This window comes from Myxocyprinus asiaticus, chromosome 47 (assembly GCF_019703515.2).
Source record: "Myxocyprinus asiaticus isolate MX2 ecotype Aquarium Trade chromosome 47, UBuf_Myxa_2, whole genome shotgun sequence".
NCBI lineage: Eukaryota > Metazoa > Chordata > Actinopteri > Cypriniformes > Catostomidae > Myxocyprinus > Myxocyprinus asiaticus.
Window position 1 is genome coordinate 12,010,728 of NC_059390.1, and position 20,791 is coordinate 12,031,518.

The 20,791-nt window shown below is 37.6% G+C and overlaps 1 protein-coding gene across 3 annotated transcripts; it reads right to left on the bottom strand.

Annotated features, from left to right (window-relative positions):
- Positions 1-1,431: 1,431 nt before the first annotated feature.
- On the bottom strand, positions 1,432-20,791 carry LOC127436953 (methionine-R-sulfoxide reductase B3, mitochondrial-like). 3 transcript variants are annotated; one of them, XM_051691500.1, is made up of 8 exons: positions 20,632-20,768; positions 16,190-16,380; positions 12,756-12,910; positions 9,871-9,979; positions 8,869-8,946; positions 8,171-8,199; positions 2,754-2,851; positions 1,432-2,603 (listed from the first exon to the last, which is right to left on the bottom strand). In XM_051691500.1, exons 3-8 carry the CDS (start codon positions 12,829-12,831, stop codon positions 2,430-2,432), a joined length of 564 nt encoding a protein of 187 aa, XP_051547460.1. In that variant the 5' UTR covers positions 12,832-12,910; positions 16,190-16,380; positions 20,632-20,768; the 3' UTR covers positions 1,432-2,429. The 3 variants fall into 3 exon arrangements, with proteins under 3 accessions (XP_051547460.1, XP_051547459.1, XP_051547458.1); XM_051691499.1 differs by lacking the exon at positions 16,190-16,380; XM_051691498.1 differs by lacking the exons at positions 12,756-12,910; positions 16,190-16,380 and having other exon boundaries at positions 20,632-20,791.

Consider the following 20,791-nt stretch of genomic DNA (forward strand, 5'->3'; position numbering starts at 1 on the left):
TAAATGACAAAATTGTTTGACTTCCAGGTGGGAGATAATATGGGGTTGAAAGCTGATTTGAGACACTCCAGCTGCCTGTCCCCTCCAAATCCTCCATCCTCCGTCGAAAGCCCCCCTCACCAGCGTTCCCTCAGTCTAAACACACCTGACTTGTAAATATTCTTTATTGCATTTGTAACGTAAACGCTCTCAGCGACAGGCCCGTTGGACGATTTTTCCCACACTCTCAGAGTAAGACCAACCACTCTGTTCTCTAAACAACAGCACTCCAGAGAGGATGGCGAGAATGATGTCATCTCTCCAAGCTCGGAGAACGTCCAGAAGCTTGCCAAGTGCACCACTGCCTAGTCAACCCCACGAGGACTTCCAGGGTGTCTGGATCTTTTCCCTCACAATGGCAACCTGTGAATAATGTTCCCCTATGAAGTGATGTGCTGGAACAAAATTACAGTCAAGTCTTTTGGTCTGTTGGGACTCAAGCAATTGTGAAATAGTGATTTTGTAATGCTTTGTAAAGCTCAACAAGTTTGAAATCAAAGCGTTAGTTCACCCAAAAATGAAAAATCTCTTTTCATTTACATGCCATCCCAGATGTGTATGACTTTCTTTCTTCTGCAGAACAAAAAAATTTAGATTTTTAGAAGAAAATCTCTGCTCTTTAGGTCCAGACAATGCAAGTGAATGGTGACCAGACCCTTGAAGCTCCAAAAAGTAGATAAAATCAACATTAAAATAATCCATAAGACTCCAGTGGTTTACTCAATGTCATCTGAAGCGATCCAATCGGTTTTGGGTGATTTACATCAGCGTCTCCCGCTGAATGCGTTTACATACGGGCCCTCCGAGAACTTCGACAGCGGACTCCCACCCCACGCCCCGGGAGTTTGGGGCCCCCCTGCAGCTGCTGCTTAAGCCCGTGCGTTAATGCTGCCCTGGATAGGTGTCGGTGAGAAACTGATAAATATTTAAGTCCTTTTTTTACTATAAATCACCACCTTTCACAAGCCTCAACCAGTAGGTGGCGATGTGCATGAAGAATGCAAATTGCCAAAAACAAAAATCTATAGTACAAAAATCAGTTTTTTTACAAACAACCTACCATATTGCTTCTGAAAACATGGATTTAACCACTGGAGTTGGATGGATTACTTTTATGTTGCCTTTATATGTGAGTTTTGGACCCCCTTGACTGGTATTGTATGCATCTATATAGTGGAGATATTCTAAAAATATTTGTTTGTGTTCTGCAGAAGAAAGAAAGTCATACACATCTAGGATGGCATTAGGGTGAGTAAATGATGAGATAATTTTTGGGTGAAATATCCCTTTAATGTGTGCATAATACAGCTTTGGAGTATAGTATTGTATATAGCATATGTAAAACAATAGTAGTATTAAATGGTAGAAATAAAAATGCTACACCAAATAAAATATGTTTAGTATGTGTCCTTTATATGTGCGAAACAAAACTTACAACAACAAATTGTTCTTAATAACCCTTTAATCACACTGGTCAATATGAATAATGAACAATAAAAGTCTATCAATCAAAGTGAATTAATATCCAAGAAAATATTCAACTCAGAAAAATAGGCACTGCAAGCAGGGAGACCAAAAAAAGCACCCTTAAAAGTCAGGCTACATTTGTGTTCAGACTAAACATTTGTCATCTGTTCCATTTTATTTCAAAGAATGCTTTGTTCTCCACTCGCTGCTTATTTTACTGCTCACAGGAGCACTTGCATAGCATTTTCCTAAGACTTCATGGCCTCCCGGTATCACATGTCACTTCAAAAACAACACGGCACTCTGAGAAAGTATACCTATATAATTTGTTTCCAATCAATGGGCTTTCAATATATCTTTGTGCAGAAAACAAATATGAGTCTATATTCTTAACATTATGACATCCACCATTGAGTGTTCAAAAATAGAATAGCACATCAAATTTCTTGGGAGCAATACCAGGTTTCTAGATCACTTTATTTTTCAGGTATGGTTTACCCAAAAATGAAAATTCTGTCATAATTTATTCAACCCATATGACTTGCTTCAATGGAACACAAAGGGAGATGTTAGGCAGTATGCTAGTGTCAGTCACCATTCACTTTGGTTTCATCTTTTTTCTATTCAGTGAAAGTTAATAGCGACAGAGGATGTCATTCTGCCTAACATCTGCTTTTGTGTTCCACAGCGAAAGAAAGTCATATTTTTATTTCTGGGTGAACTATCACTTTATCCCCCTCCATTAAGCAATAAAGTTGAGGAGCAAACGTTAGATCATTCTTATCTGATATTGCATTCCATGCATACCATTCCCATAATTTGGACAAATGATGCTGAGAATATATTTGCATTTGGAAGTTCAGGAGTGACTTTGGAGTAGCCTGTGTGACATCTGCAACTTGATTGGTCCATTTCAAGTCTCATTAAAGAGCTTCATTCTTACTAGAAGATGGTGATTGGCCAGCGCCTTCGGTTGGCTCCACCCCCCCAGAGGCACTGTTTTTCGATTGGAAATTGAGGGAAGCTGAGTTCATGCAGTAGCGCTTCCTTGTTGGCCGGGGTCCATCATCAAAGAGGTGGCCCAGGTGAGCACCACACTACAAAGAAAGGGCAGGAAAAAACATCTTAGTGAGGGCGATTTCAAATCATATAAAACCGTTGAAAAAACAGTTTGCAGGATTATTTAGGATATTATCATACGGTCACATTTAGGATGAATATACACAGGAGGCCCCAGGTTTTTGTACCTGACTGCAGGTTATCTCCACTCTGTGCATGCCATATGAAAAGTCATCTGTTTGTGTGATGGAGTCCTTATTGATCAAATCAAAAAAGGAAGGCCATCCTGCAAAATTAAAAAAACATGAAGGGCAAAGTTAATCTTCATGCAAATGTGTGGGTGGACCTTACAAACCTCTAAACACATTATAATGTGCGTTTCCATCTCTTGCATTACAAGTTTTAGTTTTGGTACACTTCCTGGTCTACCATGAAACTTAAGTTCATTCTGGATGGAATACACACTCACTACTTCTTGGCACCTCTCTCTCTATATTTCTCAGCAACAATGCATTCTAAGAAGTAACCTTTATAAAATATACAGCATATGCATAGAATGTGAAGCAACAGCAATATTTTTGCTTGGATGTCAAGCAGCAGTTTGTGAAGATGTTTTTGACAAGAGCATCAGACAATGTAGGGCAAGTTTTGCTCCTTTTGTCGTCAATGAAATTTCCGCTTAATGTCGACAAAATAAAATGATAATTTTGGACAAATATTACAAGATATGTCCCATTTCACATTATTTTCTTGTTGAAGATGCTATTTCACTTAGAAATGTGTCTCATTACAGACGTAAAATGGGTTGCGAACACTGTTTCATGTTGATTTTGAGAAAAATATTTGTGCATTGTAACTTAATTTCTTTGCCAAGAGAATTCATGAAAGTTTTCAATAATAAGTAGCTAGGCTCCAAATGAGACATCCACATCACAACTATACTGAACTGAATTTTGTTTCTCGCAAATCCAGAGTGATCTTTTATCTACACAACTTTGCTGGCCATCGTCTCATGAGGTCAGGAAGTGAAATAAACCTCACCAAAAAATGGACAGCGTTATCAGCAGAGTTACGAGCTGTCTCAGAATCACGTTTCTTTCATCTGGAAAGTTTCTGCCCAGTAACAGGACTGCAAGTGGAAAGAATGGCTGTTGTGGCTCATGGGTGGTCCTGCACATGGCTCTCTGAGAAGGTGGAACGTCTGGAGAGGAGGAACCTTGGGAACTTACTACTACACAGACACTGCAGACACATTTCTTTAGGTCTTTTACAACAGACCTACCAAATTTCTGTACAACAATACTGAGCACACAAATACTTAGCACCTTGATGTGTCATGAAGCATGACTTAAGACTGTTGCTTATTTTGAGGTCCGTCAGAAAGGTAAATTGTTTTATTTTATTTTTTTTTAAGTTAAAATACTTTCTTCTACCTCAACTTAATGTGCAGAGACAGAGACATCTATAAGTAATCCAGAAACTGTGTCTTTTAATCAAGAGAAATTTTTCTTAATAATAACAGAGAATCACACAGGTAGATTTTTCAAGGGCCACAGTGGGAGTTTTGGCATTCGAAGTCATTTCAGTAACCAACAGCATGTTCTCTCTTGATAAATAAGTATCACCATACAACTCAAGATGATTTTACCTTTCGCCGTGAGACCAGGTCAGGCTTGAGGAAGCAGGAGCTGGCTCACTGCTGTGATACTATGTGTTAAAAAAACAGAAGTCAGTTAGACACTGTCTATCAGTCACCCACCCGCCCATTCTATACTTTCCCCTTGAACATCCCCCTTCGCCATCGATACCGGTCCCCCTCTCTCTCCTCCCTAACACTTGGCCACAACTACAAAGCCACGAAATTCCAATCAGACACAGGAAGCTCTAGGGGCAATATAGGAATCCTATGACTCAGACCAGGAGAATCCCGGCGGATCGTTGCAGGGCTGATCTAATAGAGCTTTATCGCCAGGGCGAGCAGCCCAGTGAATGGAGCAGTGTAGCAGCAGCACTCTAACAAAACAGGAAATTGAGTCTATATGAGTCCAGGCTGCAGCACTGCCTGTATGCAATGCAGGACGTTTGGCTTCCATGCCAACAGCGAAGACAGAAAACATTTGACTTGAACGAAAAACCGATTTTTCAACATGGGCCCCAGATGTTTCTCATTTCGTGCTGTTTTCTGTGGAGAATTCATGCATACACATATACGTCGTTCAGAGAGCAAAAAAAAAAAAAAAAGCATGTGAAACACTCAAGTACTGTATGGGATTTGAAGCTCAGATCTGTAATGAATCGACAAACCATTAGTGCAATATATTATAATGGCATTGTGTACACTTAGCGTCAACTCAACATTCATTAAGTCTGAGCTGATGAGTCTTTTCAAGCTTAAAAAAAAAGAAAACATTTTAAACACATCTTAAACTCATAAGAGAAATTTATGCCATTACAACAGCAAACTTCATTTGGGCTATGTTGAGGCAGCACTTAAAAGAAAGCTGCAGTTACAACTATGAACCAAATGTAATGCTTACCTGCCCTACCACATTAAAATCATGTGATCTCAACATGCAAATAAAAGATTAAAACCATCAAAACTTTAAAATACTTTAAAAATAAGCTTTTATTTATAAAAGACTAAATTATCTTTTAATGTTCCCAGCGTTATTTGTCATAATTGCATTTTTACTAGTAAGAATTCCAATTAGAGAGCTCTCTATCTGAATTTTTACTAGTAAGAATTGCAATTAAAGAGCTCACAATTGCATTTTTTTTAGTAAAAACTCAAATTACAGAGGTCTAGTCTACAACTGAACATTTACTTTGTCATATGTTTCCATTGACTCCAATTCTTTTTTAATTAGAGCTCTACAATTTAATTTTAACTAGTAAGAATTCCAATTACAGAGATTTTTACTAGTAAAAATTCAATTAGAGAGCTCTTTAATTTAATTATTTACTAGTACAAATTCCATTTAGAGAGCTCTCTAATTGAACTGTTCCTAGTAAAAAGAAAATCGCATTAAAGATATGCTTAACTGCAGAGCTCTGCAATTACATTCTTATTAGTAAGAATTTCAATTAGAGCACTATAACTGCATTTTTACTTGTAAGAATGCAATTGTAGATCTCTGTAATTGAATGCTTTCAAGTAAAAATTTAATTTTAGAGCTCTACAATAGTGATTCTTACTGGTAAGAATTGCATTGTAGAGTTCTCTATTCAGTGCAATCTCATTGGTAATGGAGCCTCATGCATATTCATCTGGCTTGTATAAATTGGCAGGCAGGAAAATGTATATAATTATACTTTATTTATAAAATGTAACTTTTGTTGAAAATAGATATATGATCCAGTGTCCTTTTAGTGATTCTTAAAATGTGTTCAGAATATTGCTGTGTCTGTTTGACCAAAACCCGTGTCCTATGAACGATCTTTAAATATTTAAATCATGGATAGGTAGCCTAATAATAATAATTTATTTTATTATAATATTTAATTACATTTTATAATAGCGAGTGTTACTTGGTGTGTTTTCTTTGCTATTAAATATTATCCTTCTCTAACAAAGCATATCCGTGTCATCATCTTGATATTACAGTAATTCTGACACTATGTGAATGCAATTATTATGCTCACTACATAAGCTCGTATATATCTAACCACACCACACATGGCCTTTATTTTGAAATGTAGCATACCTCAGGTGGGATTTGGAAAGAGAAATGGGTGTAATCGATTCTGTTTTGTATCTAAAGAATACGAGTTTTACTAGTAAGAATACAATTGTAGAGCCCTGCAATTGCACTCTTACTAGTAATAATGTCATTAGAGAGCTCTGTAATTATAATTCTTACTAGTAAAAAATCAATTGAAGATCTCTTAAATTGGAAATGTTACTAGTAAAAATGCAATAGCAGAGCTCTGAAATTCAATTGTTGAGCTCTGCAACTGCATTCTTACTAGTAATAATGCAAATAGAGAGCTCTGTATTGGAATTCTTACTAGTAAAAAAATCAATTATAGAGCTCTGTATCTGGAATTCTTACTAGTAGAAAATATATTGTAGAACTCTCTAATTGAAATATTACTTGTACAAATGCAATTACAACGAGTAACGCTGGGAGCATTAAAAGCTAAATCAGCTTGCCATATTTATTAAGCTACTGATATGACTGGAGCATTACACAAATTTCATGCGAGTGTGGATGATTTAAAAAAAAAAAAATTTAATTACTATTCACTTCTTTAGGTGAAACATGTTTTTAATGAGGGAAACTTTACTGAGTACACCTATAAACCTTTAAGTTACTTTAGAACATCAAAATCTGTCAAAATAACCAACATATTGCCTTTAACAAGACCATTATGGATAGATTTTAAACTCCATCAATTCAAAAGTTTGCATTAGTTTTCTGCTAAACAAAAACAAACCTCCACATACCTCTTCCCTGAAAGATGTACACAAATTCATCAGAGTTATTTCCTAATTACTAAGGAAGATGGATTGGCAGTGTTTGATGTGGACAAATGAAGAGTCAGAAAATTCCAAAGTATGTTTACAGCCAATGTCATTAATCTTGCGGGAACAGATAGCATTCATTAAAATAACTGGATGTTTTGTAAGCTTCTTAAATCAGTGTGTTGATTCATGTAGGTGCTGTAACTCAAATATTAAGGAGCATGTGAGATTTCGTGCCCCACATTTAGAGCCCATTAGGCAGCTGACTGGATACACATTCGGCCTTGCAATCAACCGTGAAGGAGGTTAATGAGTTCAAACACTCCCTTTGTGGAGAACAAGAGAGGTGGACAAGAGAAGAGTGCAATGAGCACTCAGTATCCATTTTATCTTTTTTTTTTTTTTTTTAGAGAAACAATTGTGCTTAAATTCTGTTTTGCATCTAAAGAATAAGAGTAATTGATAATTTTGTCATCATTTGCACAATACACACCCTCATGGTGTTACAAACACAAATTACTTCCTGTCTTTCGTGGAAAACAAAAGGAAATATTAGGCAATGTTAGTATCAGTCAACATTCACTTCCCTTGCATCTCTTTTCCAAGGCCTCAGTCACCATTTACTTAGTGTATGGAAAAAGGATGCAAGGGAAGTGAATAGTGACTGAGGATGACATTATGTCTACCTTTTCCTATTCATACTGGTTTGGAAATGGACCAATATAAGAGTGTGTGAATGATGACAGAATTTCCATTTTTGGCTGGGCCTTTGTGTTCATGTGTAAAATTATATATGAATTCTTTGGTATCTCTAACATTAAAGTCAATATTAAATACTGTTCGTAATTCATTTACTTCCACAATGAGACATTTCTATGTGAAACAAGATATTCAACGACAAAATATGAAATATAAGAGGTTGTGAAATCAGCAAAAAAGGAAGGTAATTTCAGAGGCGGAGCAAGTAAATTTTAAAGAAAGATTATGATGACAAAACATTTATTGTTCACGAAATGACCAGGAATATACAGTATGTTAAGAAAGTAACTAGGGTCAATTTTGATTTCATGCTTACTAAAGCTTAAGTATTAGAAAATTATATATGCTGCAGTTCTGTTACAGGGGAGGAAGAATTCATACCTGATCCAGAGTCAAACTTCTTATCAGACCTATAAAAACATTTAAAACAGTGTACAGTCAATATAAAATAGAAACGAAAACATTAAATATCCAAATGAAGACACAAACATGTAAGGATAGGTTTTGTTTTTTTTGGACGACAAAAGCTTTTCTGAACTCTGCATTCAGTCCAATTACAGATTATGTTATGTTATACTTGGTCTGTCTCTTTTGGGAATATCACTGAGACCTGAGCCAACACTAACTGTAAATTCTGCTGCCTTTGATGCTCTTCAGTGAGCTGAGAAAAAGGTGACTGGGTCTGGGCCCGCTTCGGACACCCCGTCAGGTAGAATTTAACCTCTGGCTACACACATCTAACCAAGTCCACTGCTGGGCCATATGAGAAGTAGTGCCAATTAGACTGGACAAATACAGAAGCTTGAGCTACTGTACCTTCTGTTCTGAGAATGCTCTGATTTATTGGCAAATACTAGTTGTTTTAGTGTTGAAACTGCAAACGGATCAGACAGCCTTTACGCAAGTCTCTCTAACTAACAAAAGTATGCTATTTAACTGCAAAGAACAGATGACCAAAACAAACTGGAAGTCTAAAACATTATTAAAGAGAGCAGCCTCTTCACTTTCTTTGAGGTTTCTAAATACCCAAAACAAAGTTGAGGTGGGAAATTTGAAGATGGGCCACTCTGGACACTTACGTGAAAAGTGGGGTGCCGCAAACAACACAGTGGTACGTTCCTTCCTCTTTGTTATCTGTATATTTTCCTGTAAAAGCACTAGGAATAAAAGTAAAAAACTAAAAAACAACAACAACAACAAAACAAAACTTCATATATTAAAATGATCAAGAAGGTATACAGTTAGTTCAGGCCCCAAAATCCACTTCTCCTCTCCTCAGACCTGCTAAGGGCATTTTTCACATTCCTACTGCCAATGGGCCAATAAATACTTTCTCCACGTGCGTTTTACCACTGAGCGATGGAGGGAAACAGGGTAAGAGTCAGTGTTTTCCCTTCCACTCTGCAAACAAGCTCATTTGTCCTCCTACTCCTCGGCATTTCATTGCCTCGGGTCATTCAGAAGAAAATGTGCCGTGCATTTATCAGTCACGTATAAAAGAAACGCAGAGGATGTTTATGTGAGAGTGCTATGTGTTGGGTAGTCACAATTCACTAGAACAGACTTTTGCAGTATAGGTGCATCCCTCGAAATTGACAAAGGGTAAAGTCCCTGATTTCAACTGTGCAGACTTCCTGTGTTATACATTACAGTCGAAAGTTTGGACACACCTACTTGTTTTTTTTCTGACTATGTTCTACATTTTCATCTTGCATTTTAGCTTCTTCAAAGTAGCCTTCTTTACCTAGATTACAGCTCTGTACACTATTTTCTCAACCAACATCATGAGGTGCTTTTAAACAGTATTGAAGGAGTTCCCATGTATGCTTGGCACTTGGCTGCTTTTCCTTCACACTCTGATCCAACTCATCCATTTAAAAAATTTATTTAATTTTAGTTTCATTTAGAAATACATACGCAGACAAAATTCATATTTGTGTACAAAACTAATTTCAAGCATTTATGCATAAGCCTTTAGATCTTAAATGTTTAAAAATCATGAGAAACAGATTCAATCAAGTGTGTCCAACCTTTTGACTGGTAGTGTATGTTGTAGTTTTGAGTTAGGATGGGCAACTCACCTCTCTGTACCTTTCTCCTGAGTAACATGGTACTGCATGGGGGTCAATCGCTTCCTCAGCTCCTCCTCTGGGAAGGTTTTGGGCCATGTCTTCTTGCTCCGGCATGTTCCTACAGGGCAGAAATTAAGGTAGGACAAAAGTAAGTGTCCCTTATAACCATAAAATTGAAGCGCCAAACCACAAGAAACAATTATCACTCTAGTCTAGTAATTTTCTACGGGACTCTATCCAAGCAGGAGTCAGCACTTTTGTTTGATCATTTTTGTTGTAAATTATTTGGACAATGACAAGAATCTGTCCTCTTTAATTAATAAGTTGACTCTTGCTTGGGAAAATCTAAATTTCAGTGACACACACACGCTCACAATTCATACGCTTCCAATTCAGTGATGTGCTACAGCCAAAGTATTACACTGAGGCAAATTAGATTTTCCCTGTGTGACATATACTTTAAGTTATGACATTCTAGATGAGTGCTCATGTTGGATGTTGCGCAGAAGGCCATCTCTACTGCTACAGGGGTTAGTACACTTGTTTCCTAGCTTTGTAACCATGCTGACCTCTAGAGGTCAAACTGAGGGCCGACTAATTGTCACCACAAGGCAAATGTTTTTTGACAGTGATAACTTGCATTTCCCAACTTCCAGACAACTGATTATATAATTGTAATATAAGTAATAAGAATGCATTTAGAATCCCATTCATAATAAACATCAAAATGGTCATTTCATAAAGTGACACAGTTGTAGGGGAAATGTGGTCACATCCTTGCTCAAATATCCAATGAAATGTAGACTTCAAGCAGTTTAGTCAGAAATATAAATTTTGGCATTGCTAAGGTGCTAAAAAGAAGACAAGCATGTAGTCATCTGTACACCATTTAGTCACTGGGACATGCAGCAATTTTAAATTACACCCAATTCTACTGCAATTTCCCAATATAGAGTGCATTCTCCCTCCCTTTTCTAAGCTAATAATCATTGTTTTTCATACTTTGCAGTGTACTTGTGGGGTCGGTCCAGCTCATGTATTGTTCAGCCAGTTTTACAGCAAGTGTTCTGGTCTACCTTTCCTTGGACTATGTGGAGAATTCCTCTCGACAAGACTGAATCCATGTTAGAGGAGGAAATAATGGGGTATTTAAAGGTCTCTCTGTTGAATGGGCTCCATTGATGGGCCTTCTCTGTCCAGCAAGTACAAAGTTACTTCTGACAAACACAGGGAAGAGGGGAGGAGAGTACACAGAGGAGGGGGTCCCCTCCCTGCAGGACTCTCCCATATTCCTCTGGTCTCTGTGAGAGGAACTTCTGGATCTTATTAGTGAAACAGAGAGAGAGAATTCCTATTTTTTGTGCATGGATGGTTTTGAACCCTATTTATACTTTGAGAAAGGAAGGGGGGATGAAAAAAAAAAGTGTTTTATTTCTTGGTTTGTCTAGAATAGCCTCTAAGGAGGCATTTAAAGAAATGCAGGAATTTGGTCCGTGTCACCCCCTGCAAATGATTTAGTTTTGGTGCACTGAGAGGTCACTCTACAAATCAAAACATTCCTCCAACATCCCTCTGCTATAACCTCAAGTGTAAGTTATTTCATAATTAGAGGCAAGATTTTTTTTTAGCATATCCCCTTTAGGCTGTATCACTTAAAACCAAAAATATCTCTTCTTCCCCAGGCATTTTTTCATGGTTCTTCTCACCTATAAATTTTAAGCAGCTCATTGCAAACAGATACTTTTACAGTGCTTGAAAGGCAGAACTGTACTTACATTCCTTAAACATTCTGGCAAGTGTTTGTTCTAAATCTCCTCACCCTAAGGCCATGTCCACATTATAAGGTTTTCCCTTGAAAATGCATTGATTTGCTATGTGTTTACGCCTCTTATACATAATGGAATGCTGTTTTCCTCCACTGAAAACACTTACGATAACACTTTCCATTACTGCATACTTTCGAAAAACAAATCACATTAGGAAACTAAAACAGATAAACCGATAAATTTTGCTGGCTTTCAGGCACTGGTGTTTCCTTCAGGAAATTCTAATCTAGTTTTGTTTTACCATTTTGACACAGGAGGTTCTTAATTTTACAATATTACTTTGACTGATTAATCTTTATGAAACTATCTGTCTAAATGAAAGGTTTTAACAATTTTTGTGATTAAAAAAAAATTGCCCTCAAAAGGAAAATGTTTTAAAAACAAAGCAACAGTAGAAATGAATTAATGTTAAAGCTTGACTGGGCATGCAGGCTTAAAAGAAGGTAAAACAGTGAGTTAAGTGTTATTCCATGAACAACTGAAGAGCTATATGGAAAAAAGGAGCAAAGCAAATGTGACATTTCTGGGCAAGGGGTCGTCAAATGCAGAAAAAACAACTCAATAACTTTACTATTATTCTATTATGTTCAAAATGTAATAATATAGAATGAGTAGGTGTTTCCAAATGTTCTGGCAGGAAGTGCATGGATGTCCATTTACAAAATAACATTTATAGTATAAATTAGAAAAAAAAACATTTACTATAAAAAAGTATTATCTGTTCACCTGTTGAATATCAGCCAGATTCCATACAGCTTTGGACAAATGAGGACGTTTCCACAGGCTAAAATATTCTTTCATTTAAGTTGAGACATCACCACAGCGCAGAAGCCCTTTGTTTCCATATTAGGCCAGTCAAAATAAAAAAAAGACATTTGCCATCCAGTTCTAGAAGTAAAGGTCAATAGGCTGCCTTTAGTTTCTCCACAAGTAATCTTACCATCAAACCAAACACACACCCCTTGCCCAATACTCTTGCTCGTGTGCCCACACATAGGAAAGCATGTGTCAGAGGAGGCAGAGCACACTGCAAACACTGCAAACACACACACACAGCATCCAGGTGACCTGAGGGGAGCCCGCAGGCCTTGAGTTTTACAGGTTGGCCTTGGGTGACCAGATGCAGTAGATTGAATCCGGACATAGCTGGCGCTGATGCTGCTGGAAGAAGAGAGAGTGGCGAGACAGAAGTCACCTGCTAAAACACCCTCCTAACACTCCGGCTAAAAGAAATACAGACAAACATAGGAGGGAGAGGAAGGAGAGAGAAGACAACACAGGTCAACACAGATGTAAGTCATAGAGATGGACACTTAGAGTGGCCAATCACGAGACGGCCACCGCTTTTCATGCAGGGGAAGACTGATTAATATCACTGTGTAAAGAGAGACAGGTGAACAGGATCTGTAAAGATGGTGTTTAAACAAAGTACCCCCCTCACCCCCACCAATTCAAATGGAGACCTTGTAGGCAGAGATATTTTCTAACTTAAACAATGGTCAAATGTACAGTACAAGCACAGGAAAGAGATTAATGATAAAGATGACTGATTATTTGACTAGTTTAATAAGCAATTAAAAGGTATAACCTCAGTATAACCTAGTAGGTTCAACCCTCAAGTTCTTTTTCTGTAAGACTAAGACAACAATTTAATTTTAAATAAAAATGTATGTAAGGGTGAATCTCATGAAGCCTGTCAAGAACATTTCCCATCATATTTCATCCTAAAATCAAAAGTAATAAAAATAAGAAATCATATTTTGTTTAAACAAAGTGAAGTCTATTTTTTGCATTGCGACATTACCTTCATGACACTTAAGCACCCCCCATCCTTATTACTGTAATGCACAAAATAAGAAAAAAAAGGTCTATTATTTAAACTGTAAAGTATTTATACAGTTGTGCTCAAAAGTTTGCATACCCTGGCAGAAATTGTGAAATTTTGACATTGATTTTGAAAATATGACTGATCATATGACTGATACAAGGATATTGATCATATGAAGCCATTTATTATCACATAGTTGTTTGGCTCCTTTTTAAATCATAATGATAACAGAAATCACCCAAATGACCCTGATCAAAAGTTTACATACCCTTGAATGTTTGGCCTTGTTACAGACACACAAGGTGACACACACAGGTTTAAATGGCAATTAAAGGTTAATTTCCCTCACCTGTGGCTTTTTAAATTGCAATTAGTGTCAGTGTATAAATAGTCAATGAGTTTGTTAGCTCTCACGTGGATGCACTGAGCAGGCTAGATACTGAGCCATGGGGAGCAGAAAAGAACTGTCAAAAGACCTGCGTAACAAGGTAATGGGACTTTATAAAGATGGAAAAGGATATAAAAAGATATCCAAAGCCTTGAAAATGCCAGTCAGTACTGTTCAATCACTTATTAAGAAGTGGAAAATTCGGGGATTACTTGATACCAAGCCAAGGTCAGGTAGACCAAGAAAGATTTCAGCCACAACTGCCAGAAGAATTGTTCGGGATACAAAGAAAAACCCACAGGTAACCTCAGGAGAAATACAGGCTGCTCTGGAAAAAGACGGTGTGGTTGTTTCAAGGAGCACAATATGACGATAATTGAGCAAAAATGAGCTGCATGGTCGAGTTGCCAGAAAGAAGCCTTTACTGTGCCAATGCCACAAAAAAGCACGGTTACAATATGCCCAACAACACCTTGACACGCCTCACAGCTTCTGGCATACTGTAATTTGGAGTGACGAGACCAAAATAGAGCTTTATGGTCACAACCATAAGCGCTAGGTTTGGAGAGGGGTCAACAAGGCCTATAGTGAAAAGAATACCATCCCTACTGTGAAGCATGGTGGTGGCTCACTGATGTTTTGGTGGGGGGGGGTGTGAGCTCTAAAGGCACGGGGAATCTTGTGGAAATTGATGGCAAGATGAATGCAGCATGTTATCAGAAAATACTGGCAGACAATTTGCATTCTTCTGCACGAAAGCTGTGCATGGGACGCTCTTGGACTTTCCAGCACGACAATGACCCTAAGCACAAGGCCAAGTTGACCCTCCAGTGGTTACAGTAGAAAAAGGTGAAGGTTCTGGAGTGGCCATCACAGTCCCCTGACCTTAATATCATCGAGCCACTCTGGGGAGATCTCAAACGTGCAGTTCATGCAAGACGACCAAGAACTTGGAGGCATTTTGCCAAGACGAATGGGCAGCTATAACACCTGCAAGAATTTGGGGCCTCATAGACATCTATTACAAAAGACTGCATGCTGTCATTGATGCTAAAGGGGGCAATACTCAGTATTAAGAACTAAGGGTATGCAGACTTTGGAACAGGGGACATTTCATTTTTTTCTTTGTTGCCATGTTTTGTTTTGTGCCATTCTGTTATAACCTACAGCTGAATATGAATCCCATAAGAAATAAAAGAAATGTGTTTTGCCTGCTCACTCATGTTTTCTTTAAAAATGGTACATATATTACCAATTCTCCAAGGGTATGCAAACTTTTGAGCACAACTGTACCTCAAGTTGTACTGCCTTTAATTTGTGCCAATTTAAAAATATATATAAATAAAAATTAAGTAGCCTAATATCTATCTATCTATTTTATTATTATTTTTTTTTTTATTACTATTATTATTAAGAATGATGAGAACAATAAAAAACTAACCAGGACCATTATGGTAATGAGAAGTTGGGATAAAAAAGCATTTAGTTTCAGCACAACAGCATAAAAAAATCATATATAAGAATCACAATTTCTTATTTTTCTTTCAAATTTGGGGAGAAATGTGACCTGGCCATGTTTTTATGAGATTTCCTTCATGCATCGTAATGAGCTTTATCATTAATTTAAGAATTTAGAGCCATGATGGGAGAGAAAAGAAGCACAGATGCAATTTGCATTGCAGAGTGCAGACAGATATGATGCTAATACAAAGCTTATAAGCGGTTTCTATGGCTGTAGCACGTCAATCCTGGATCTGTGGGCCATAAAGAGAAAACTAAACTGGGACAACGAGTTACACTCCAATTCATACCAATACACTTTGCCAAAGCCAGGACTTACTGGCATTGTTCAACATTGGATGAACAGTCTTAGTGTTCAATTCCCTGAAACAATGCACAGCACAACAATCTATGTCTAATTAGATTAAATTTGCCTAAAGAACATTCAGAACCACAGCCCCATAACTCCAGCTGATAAAATACAGTATCTAGAGCAGTGGGTGGAGTCAGAGTTAGGAGTGGCCCTGCGTTCTTAAGGGAGCGCCTGCATTGAAGCAGGGCTGTGGATGCAAGCGGTGCCATGTAACGGAGAAGACGGACAGCCATCCTGGCCTATGGCAAACTTGAGCACACAGTGGGACAGAGCTATGAGGAAGAAAGCGGGAAGGTGTGGGCCAGTATCACTCAGCAGTCAGGTATTAAACAGCAGATTAAAGATGTTCTAATTAATCCTTCTCCAAGCCCTCTATGATCAACTATATAGATACAATCCTAAGAGAAATATACCTTAAAAACTGTTCAACAAAAGTTCAAATAGCTACTGTGTGTCAGGCAGGTTTATAGTTCAACTAAAAGAGCAATAACAGTCAAAGACTTGATGCAACTGAGTGAGAGGGTGAAGCTATGGTTTGTAAGGAATGAGGTCCATCTAGTGGTCATGCATGTGTTGGGGAGAGAGGGAGAGATCTTTTCACCATCTACAGCAAAAAAAAAAAAAAGAAAAAAAAAAAAAAAAAGACAAATTATAAAGTCTTTTAAATAAAAGTTTGATTTTGAGATTTTTCCACTTCTAATAATGGAAAATAAACAGCACACAGACACACAAAAACCTATCACTTAGAATGTTGTAATAGAGACTTTCTTTGTTCTGCTGAACACAATAAATTTTTTAGGATAATATCTCAGCTCTGTTGGTCCATTCAATGCAAGCGAATGGGTATCACAATTTTGAAGCTCCAAAATGCACATAAAGTCAGCATAAAAGTAATCCATACAACTCCATTGGTTAAATCTATATCTTCAGAAGCAATATTATAGGTGTGGGTGAGAAACAGATCAATATTTACAGTTGAAGTCAGAAGTTTACATACACTTAGGTTGAAGTTATTAAAGCTCATTTTTTAACCACTCTCCAGATTTCATATTAGCAAACTATAGTTTTGGCAAGTTGTTTAGGACATCTACTTTGTGCATGACACGAGTAATTTTTCCAACAATTGTTTACAGACAGAATGTTTCACTTTTAACTGACTATATCACAATTCCAGTGGGTAAGAGGTTTACATACACCAAGTTAACTGTGCCTTTAAGCAGCTTGGAAAAGTCCAGAAAATGATGTCAAGCATTTGGCAATTAGCTTCTGATAGGCTACTTGGCTAATTAGAGTCAATTGGAGGTGTACCTGTGGATGTATTTTAAGGCCTACCTTCAAACTCAGTGCCTCTTTGCTTGACATCATGGAAAAATCAAAAGAAATCAGCCAAGACCTCAGAAAATAAATTGTGGACCTCCACAAGTCTGGTTCATCCTTGGAAGCAACTTCCAAATGCCTGAAGTTACCACGTTCATCTGTACAAACAATAGTACGCAAGTATAAACACCATGGGACCACGCAGCCATCATACCGTTCAGGAAGGAGATGCATTCTGTCTCCTAGAGTTGAACATAATTTGGTGCGAAAAGTGCAAATCAATCCCAGAACAACAGCAAAGGACCTTGTGAAGATGCTGGAAGAAACAGGTAGACAAGTATCTATATCCACAGTAAAACGAATCCTATATCGACATAACCTGAAAGGCTGCTCGGCAAGGAAGAAGCCACTGCTCCAAACCGCCATTAAGCCAGACAACAGTTTGCAAGTGCACATGGGGACAAAGATCTTACTTTTTGGAGAAATGTCCTTTGCTCTGATGAAACACAAATTTAACTGTTTGGCCATAATGACCATTGTTATGTTTAGAGGAAAAAGGGTGAGGCTTGCAAGCTGAAGAACACCATCCTTACCATGAAGCATGGGGGTGGCAGCATCATATTGTGGGGGTGCTTTGCTGCAGGAGGTAATAATTATGATAATAATTAATAATAATTAATAATTTATAATAATTTTATTTATCACACATTATACATTTGCACATATACAGTGAAATTCTTTTTTTTCACATATCCCAGCTAAGCTGGGGTCAGAGTGCAGGGTCAGCCATGATATGGTGCCCCTGGAGCAGATAGGGTCAAGGGCCTTGCTCAAGGGCCCAACAGTGGCATCTTGGCAGTGCTGGGGCTTGAACCCCTGACCTTCTGATCAGTAACCCAGAGCCTTAACTGCTGAGCCACCACTGCCCCCCAGGTAGTGCACCAGGTACTGGTGCACTTCACAAAATAGATGGCATCATGAGCAAGGAATATCATGTGGATATATTGAAGCAACATCAAGACATCAGCCAGGAAGTTACAGCTTGGTCGCAAATGGTTCTTCCAAATGGACAATGACCCCAAGCATACCTCCAGAGCTGTGGCAAAATGGCTTAAGGACAACAAAGTCAAGGTATTGGAGTGGCCATCACAAAGCCCTGACCTTAATCCGATAGAAAATTTGTGGGCAGAACTGAAAAAGCGTGTGCGAGCAAGGAGGCCTACAAACCTGACTCAGTTACACCAGTTCTGTCTGGAGGAATGGGCCAAAATCCCAGCAACTTATTGTGAGAAGCTTGTGGAAGGCTACCCAAAACATTGATAATACAAAGGCATTGCTACCAAATACTGACAAAGTGTATGTAAACTTCTGACCCACTGGGAATGTGATGAAATTCCCTCTATTATTATTCTGACATTTCACATTCTTGAAATAAAGTAGTGATCCTAACTGACCTAAGACAGGGAATGTTTTCTACAATTAAATGTCAGGAATTGTGAAAAACTGAGTTTAAATGTATTTGGCTATGGTGTATGTAAACTTCTGACATCAACTGAAAGTCCTAAAAATTTACTATAAATCTCCAATTTCACTTCCACATTCTTCTTCTTTCGTTTCTGGTGATTCGCATTCGTTGTGCATATCGTCACCTACTGGGCAAGGAGGAGAATTTATGAGCTGAGATTTTATGAGATATTCTTCTAGAAATCTTTCTGTGATCTGCAGAAGAAAGAAAGTCATACACATCTGTGATGCCAGGAGGGTGAGAAATGATAGAATTTTCATTTTTGGGTGAACTATCCCTTTAAAGGAATGTACTGGGTTCAATTCTGTACTCAGATTTAGATGAAGAAAAATTGTTAGGAGGCCTTTATTTACTGTAAGATAGGATTAATAGCCTACATTAGCACATTACAAGTACAATACAAGGTAAGCTCAACCGACAGCATTTGTGGCATACTATTGATTACCACAAAAAAAAAAAAAAAAAAAATTACAGTAAGGTCCTTACAATTAAAATGAATTGGGTCAGTCCATAAATGCTAAAATGTACACCGTTTCAAAAGTACAGGCACAAGACATAAACATTATAAGTGTTAACATGATTTTAGAGTAAAATCACTTACCACCCTTTTGTGTAACATTATATCAAATATTACAACTTTGTTTTCATGACGATGTAACACAGATAGCCTAAATCCTACAATATGGTAAATGGCGTATCGTTGTTAAATCCCTTATTTTATCACGCTAAAATGATGTTAACATGTACATGTATAATGTTAATGTCTGTGCCCATACTTTTATGGATTGGCCTCATTCACTTCCACTGTAAAAGACTTATAGTAACCATGTTTTAAACAAAACTAAAACACTTCACTTAGGTCTGGGCTTAATGGCAGGATTAATTTCAGCACAGATACCGAGACAAGCTAGGCCATAATTTAAAAATACCATTCATAGTCTTCCAGAGAGGACTAAAAATAGAGTATGCTCAATTTCAGCGCTGCAGAGTGTGATGATAGCAGGTCTGTAATTGTTCACAGCTTTAAGTTTACATCTTCGGCATTCCAGAATGGTCTTTAAATGATTTTTACACCTAATCTTTTTATCTTCGCATAGAAAATGCATTTATTAATTGATGTTCTACTAAAGCAGCACATCCATCAGAACATTATCTATACTGCATAATAAATCACTGAACCGACTTTCTAATTAAAGTCCTATGTTCTATGACATAAATCCATTTGAAGTCTCTATGCACAGAAAATACCAAGCACTCTCTAAACATCAGTGCAGTTTATAAATACAGCATGCTGAATACTTAGGGTAGAGTTGCAAGTGCAACTATATTTGGTGACAAGGGACTGATGAAGCCTAAATGTTTTGAAAGCGTAGTAAATAAGTTAATATATCAACATTTTGACAAACCTATAGTATTTGGTTTTGACGGTAGTTGATGGGCCACTGTAAACAACAATTGTGAATTGCTGGTGAATAAAACATATACACACACACACACACATTATCTGTTACTGGACATTCTGTTACGTTGAAGCAGGGTATGTTGAAGTTAATTTCGGCAGGTGTCAGTAACTTAAAGGGTCATTAAAGAAACATGACGTGAAATATTAATGCCTGCGGTTTCCATAAACAAAACGTTACGTAATAATGCCACCCTACTATGACAACAAGTGTGGGAGGACACAGAGTATTTCAAGTGTAACTGATACAGTATGCCTCTGATAGATGACTACAAAAACATTCCCCTGCGGTTATTTACATAATACTTTGTCATAAGCACAAGCATTAAATTAATAAACATCCGAGACAAGCGCATATAAACACACAGATACACGGTCACATATTGCAACTGCGTCAGTTTCAACACGAAAGAAAATTAACGGTGTTGTTACGTGTTTAACACGCATTCATATAGACCTGTTTCTATTACCTGCTGCTCAAGCTTACAGTAAAGTTGCCTGAAAGTGCTTAATAATAAAAAATAAATAAACATATATTAAGTAGTTAAACGTACCAGACAGAAGGAATGGCGTTAGGACCGAGCAGAACAGCAGGGCAGAGAGTGAAAGGGGTCTGCTGTGAAAGAAGCGCATTTGTCAAACAGCTACACCTCTGTGTACTTCTTAGGTAATGACAAGTGCATTGTGGGAAATTCCTCTCGCCTGTCGGTCGGT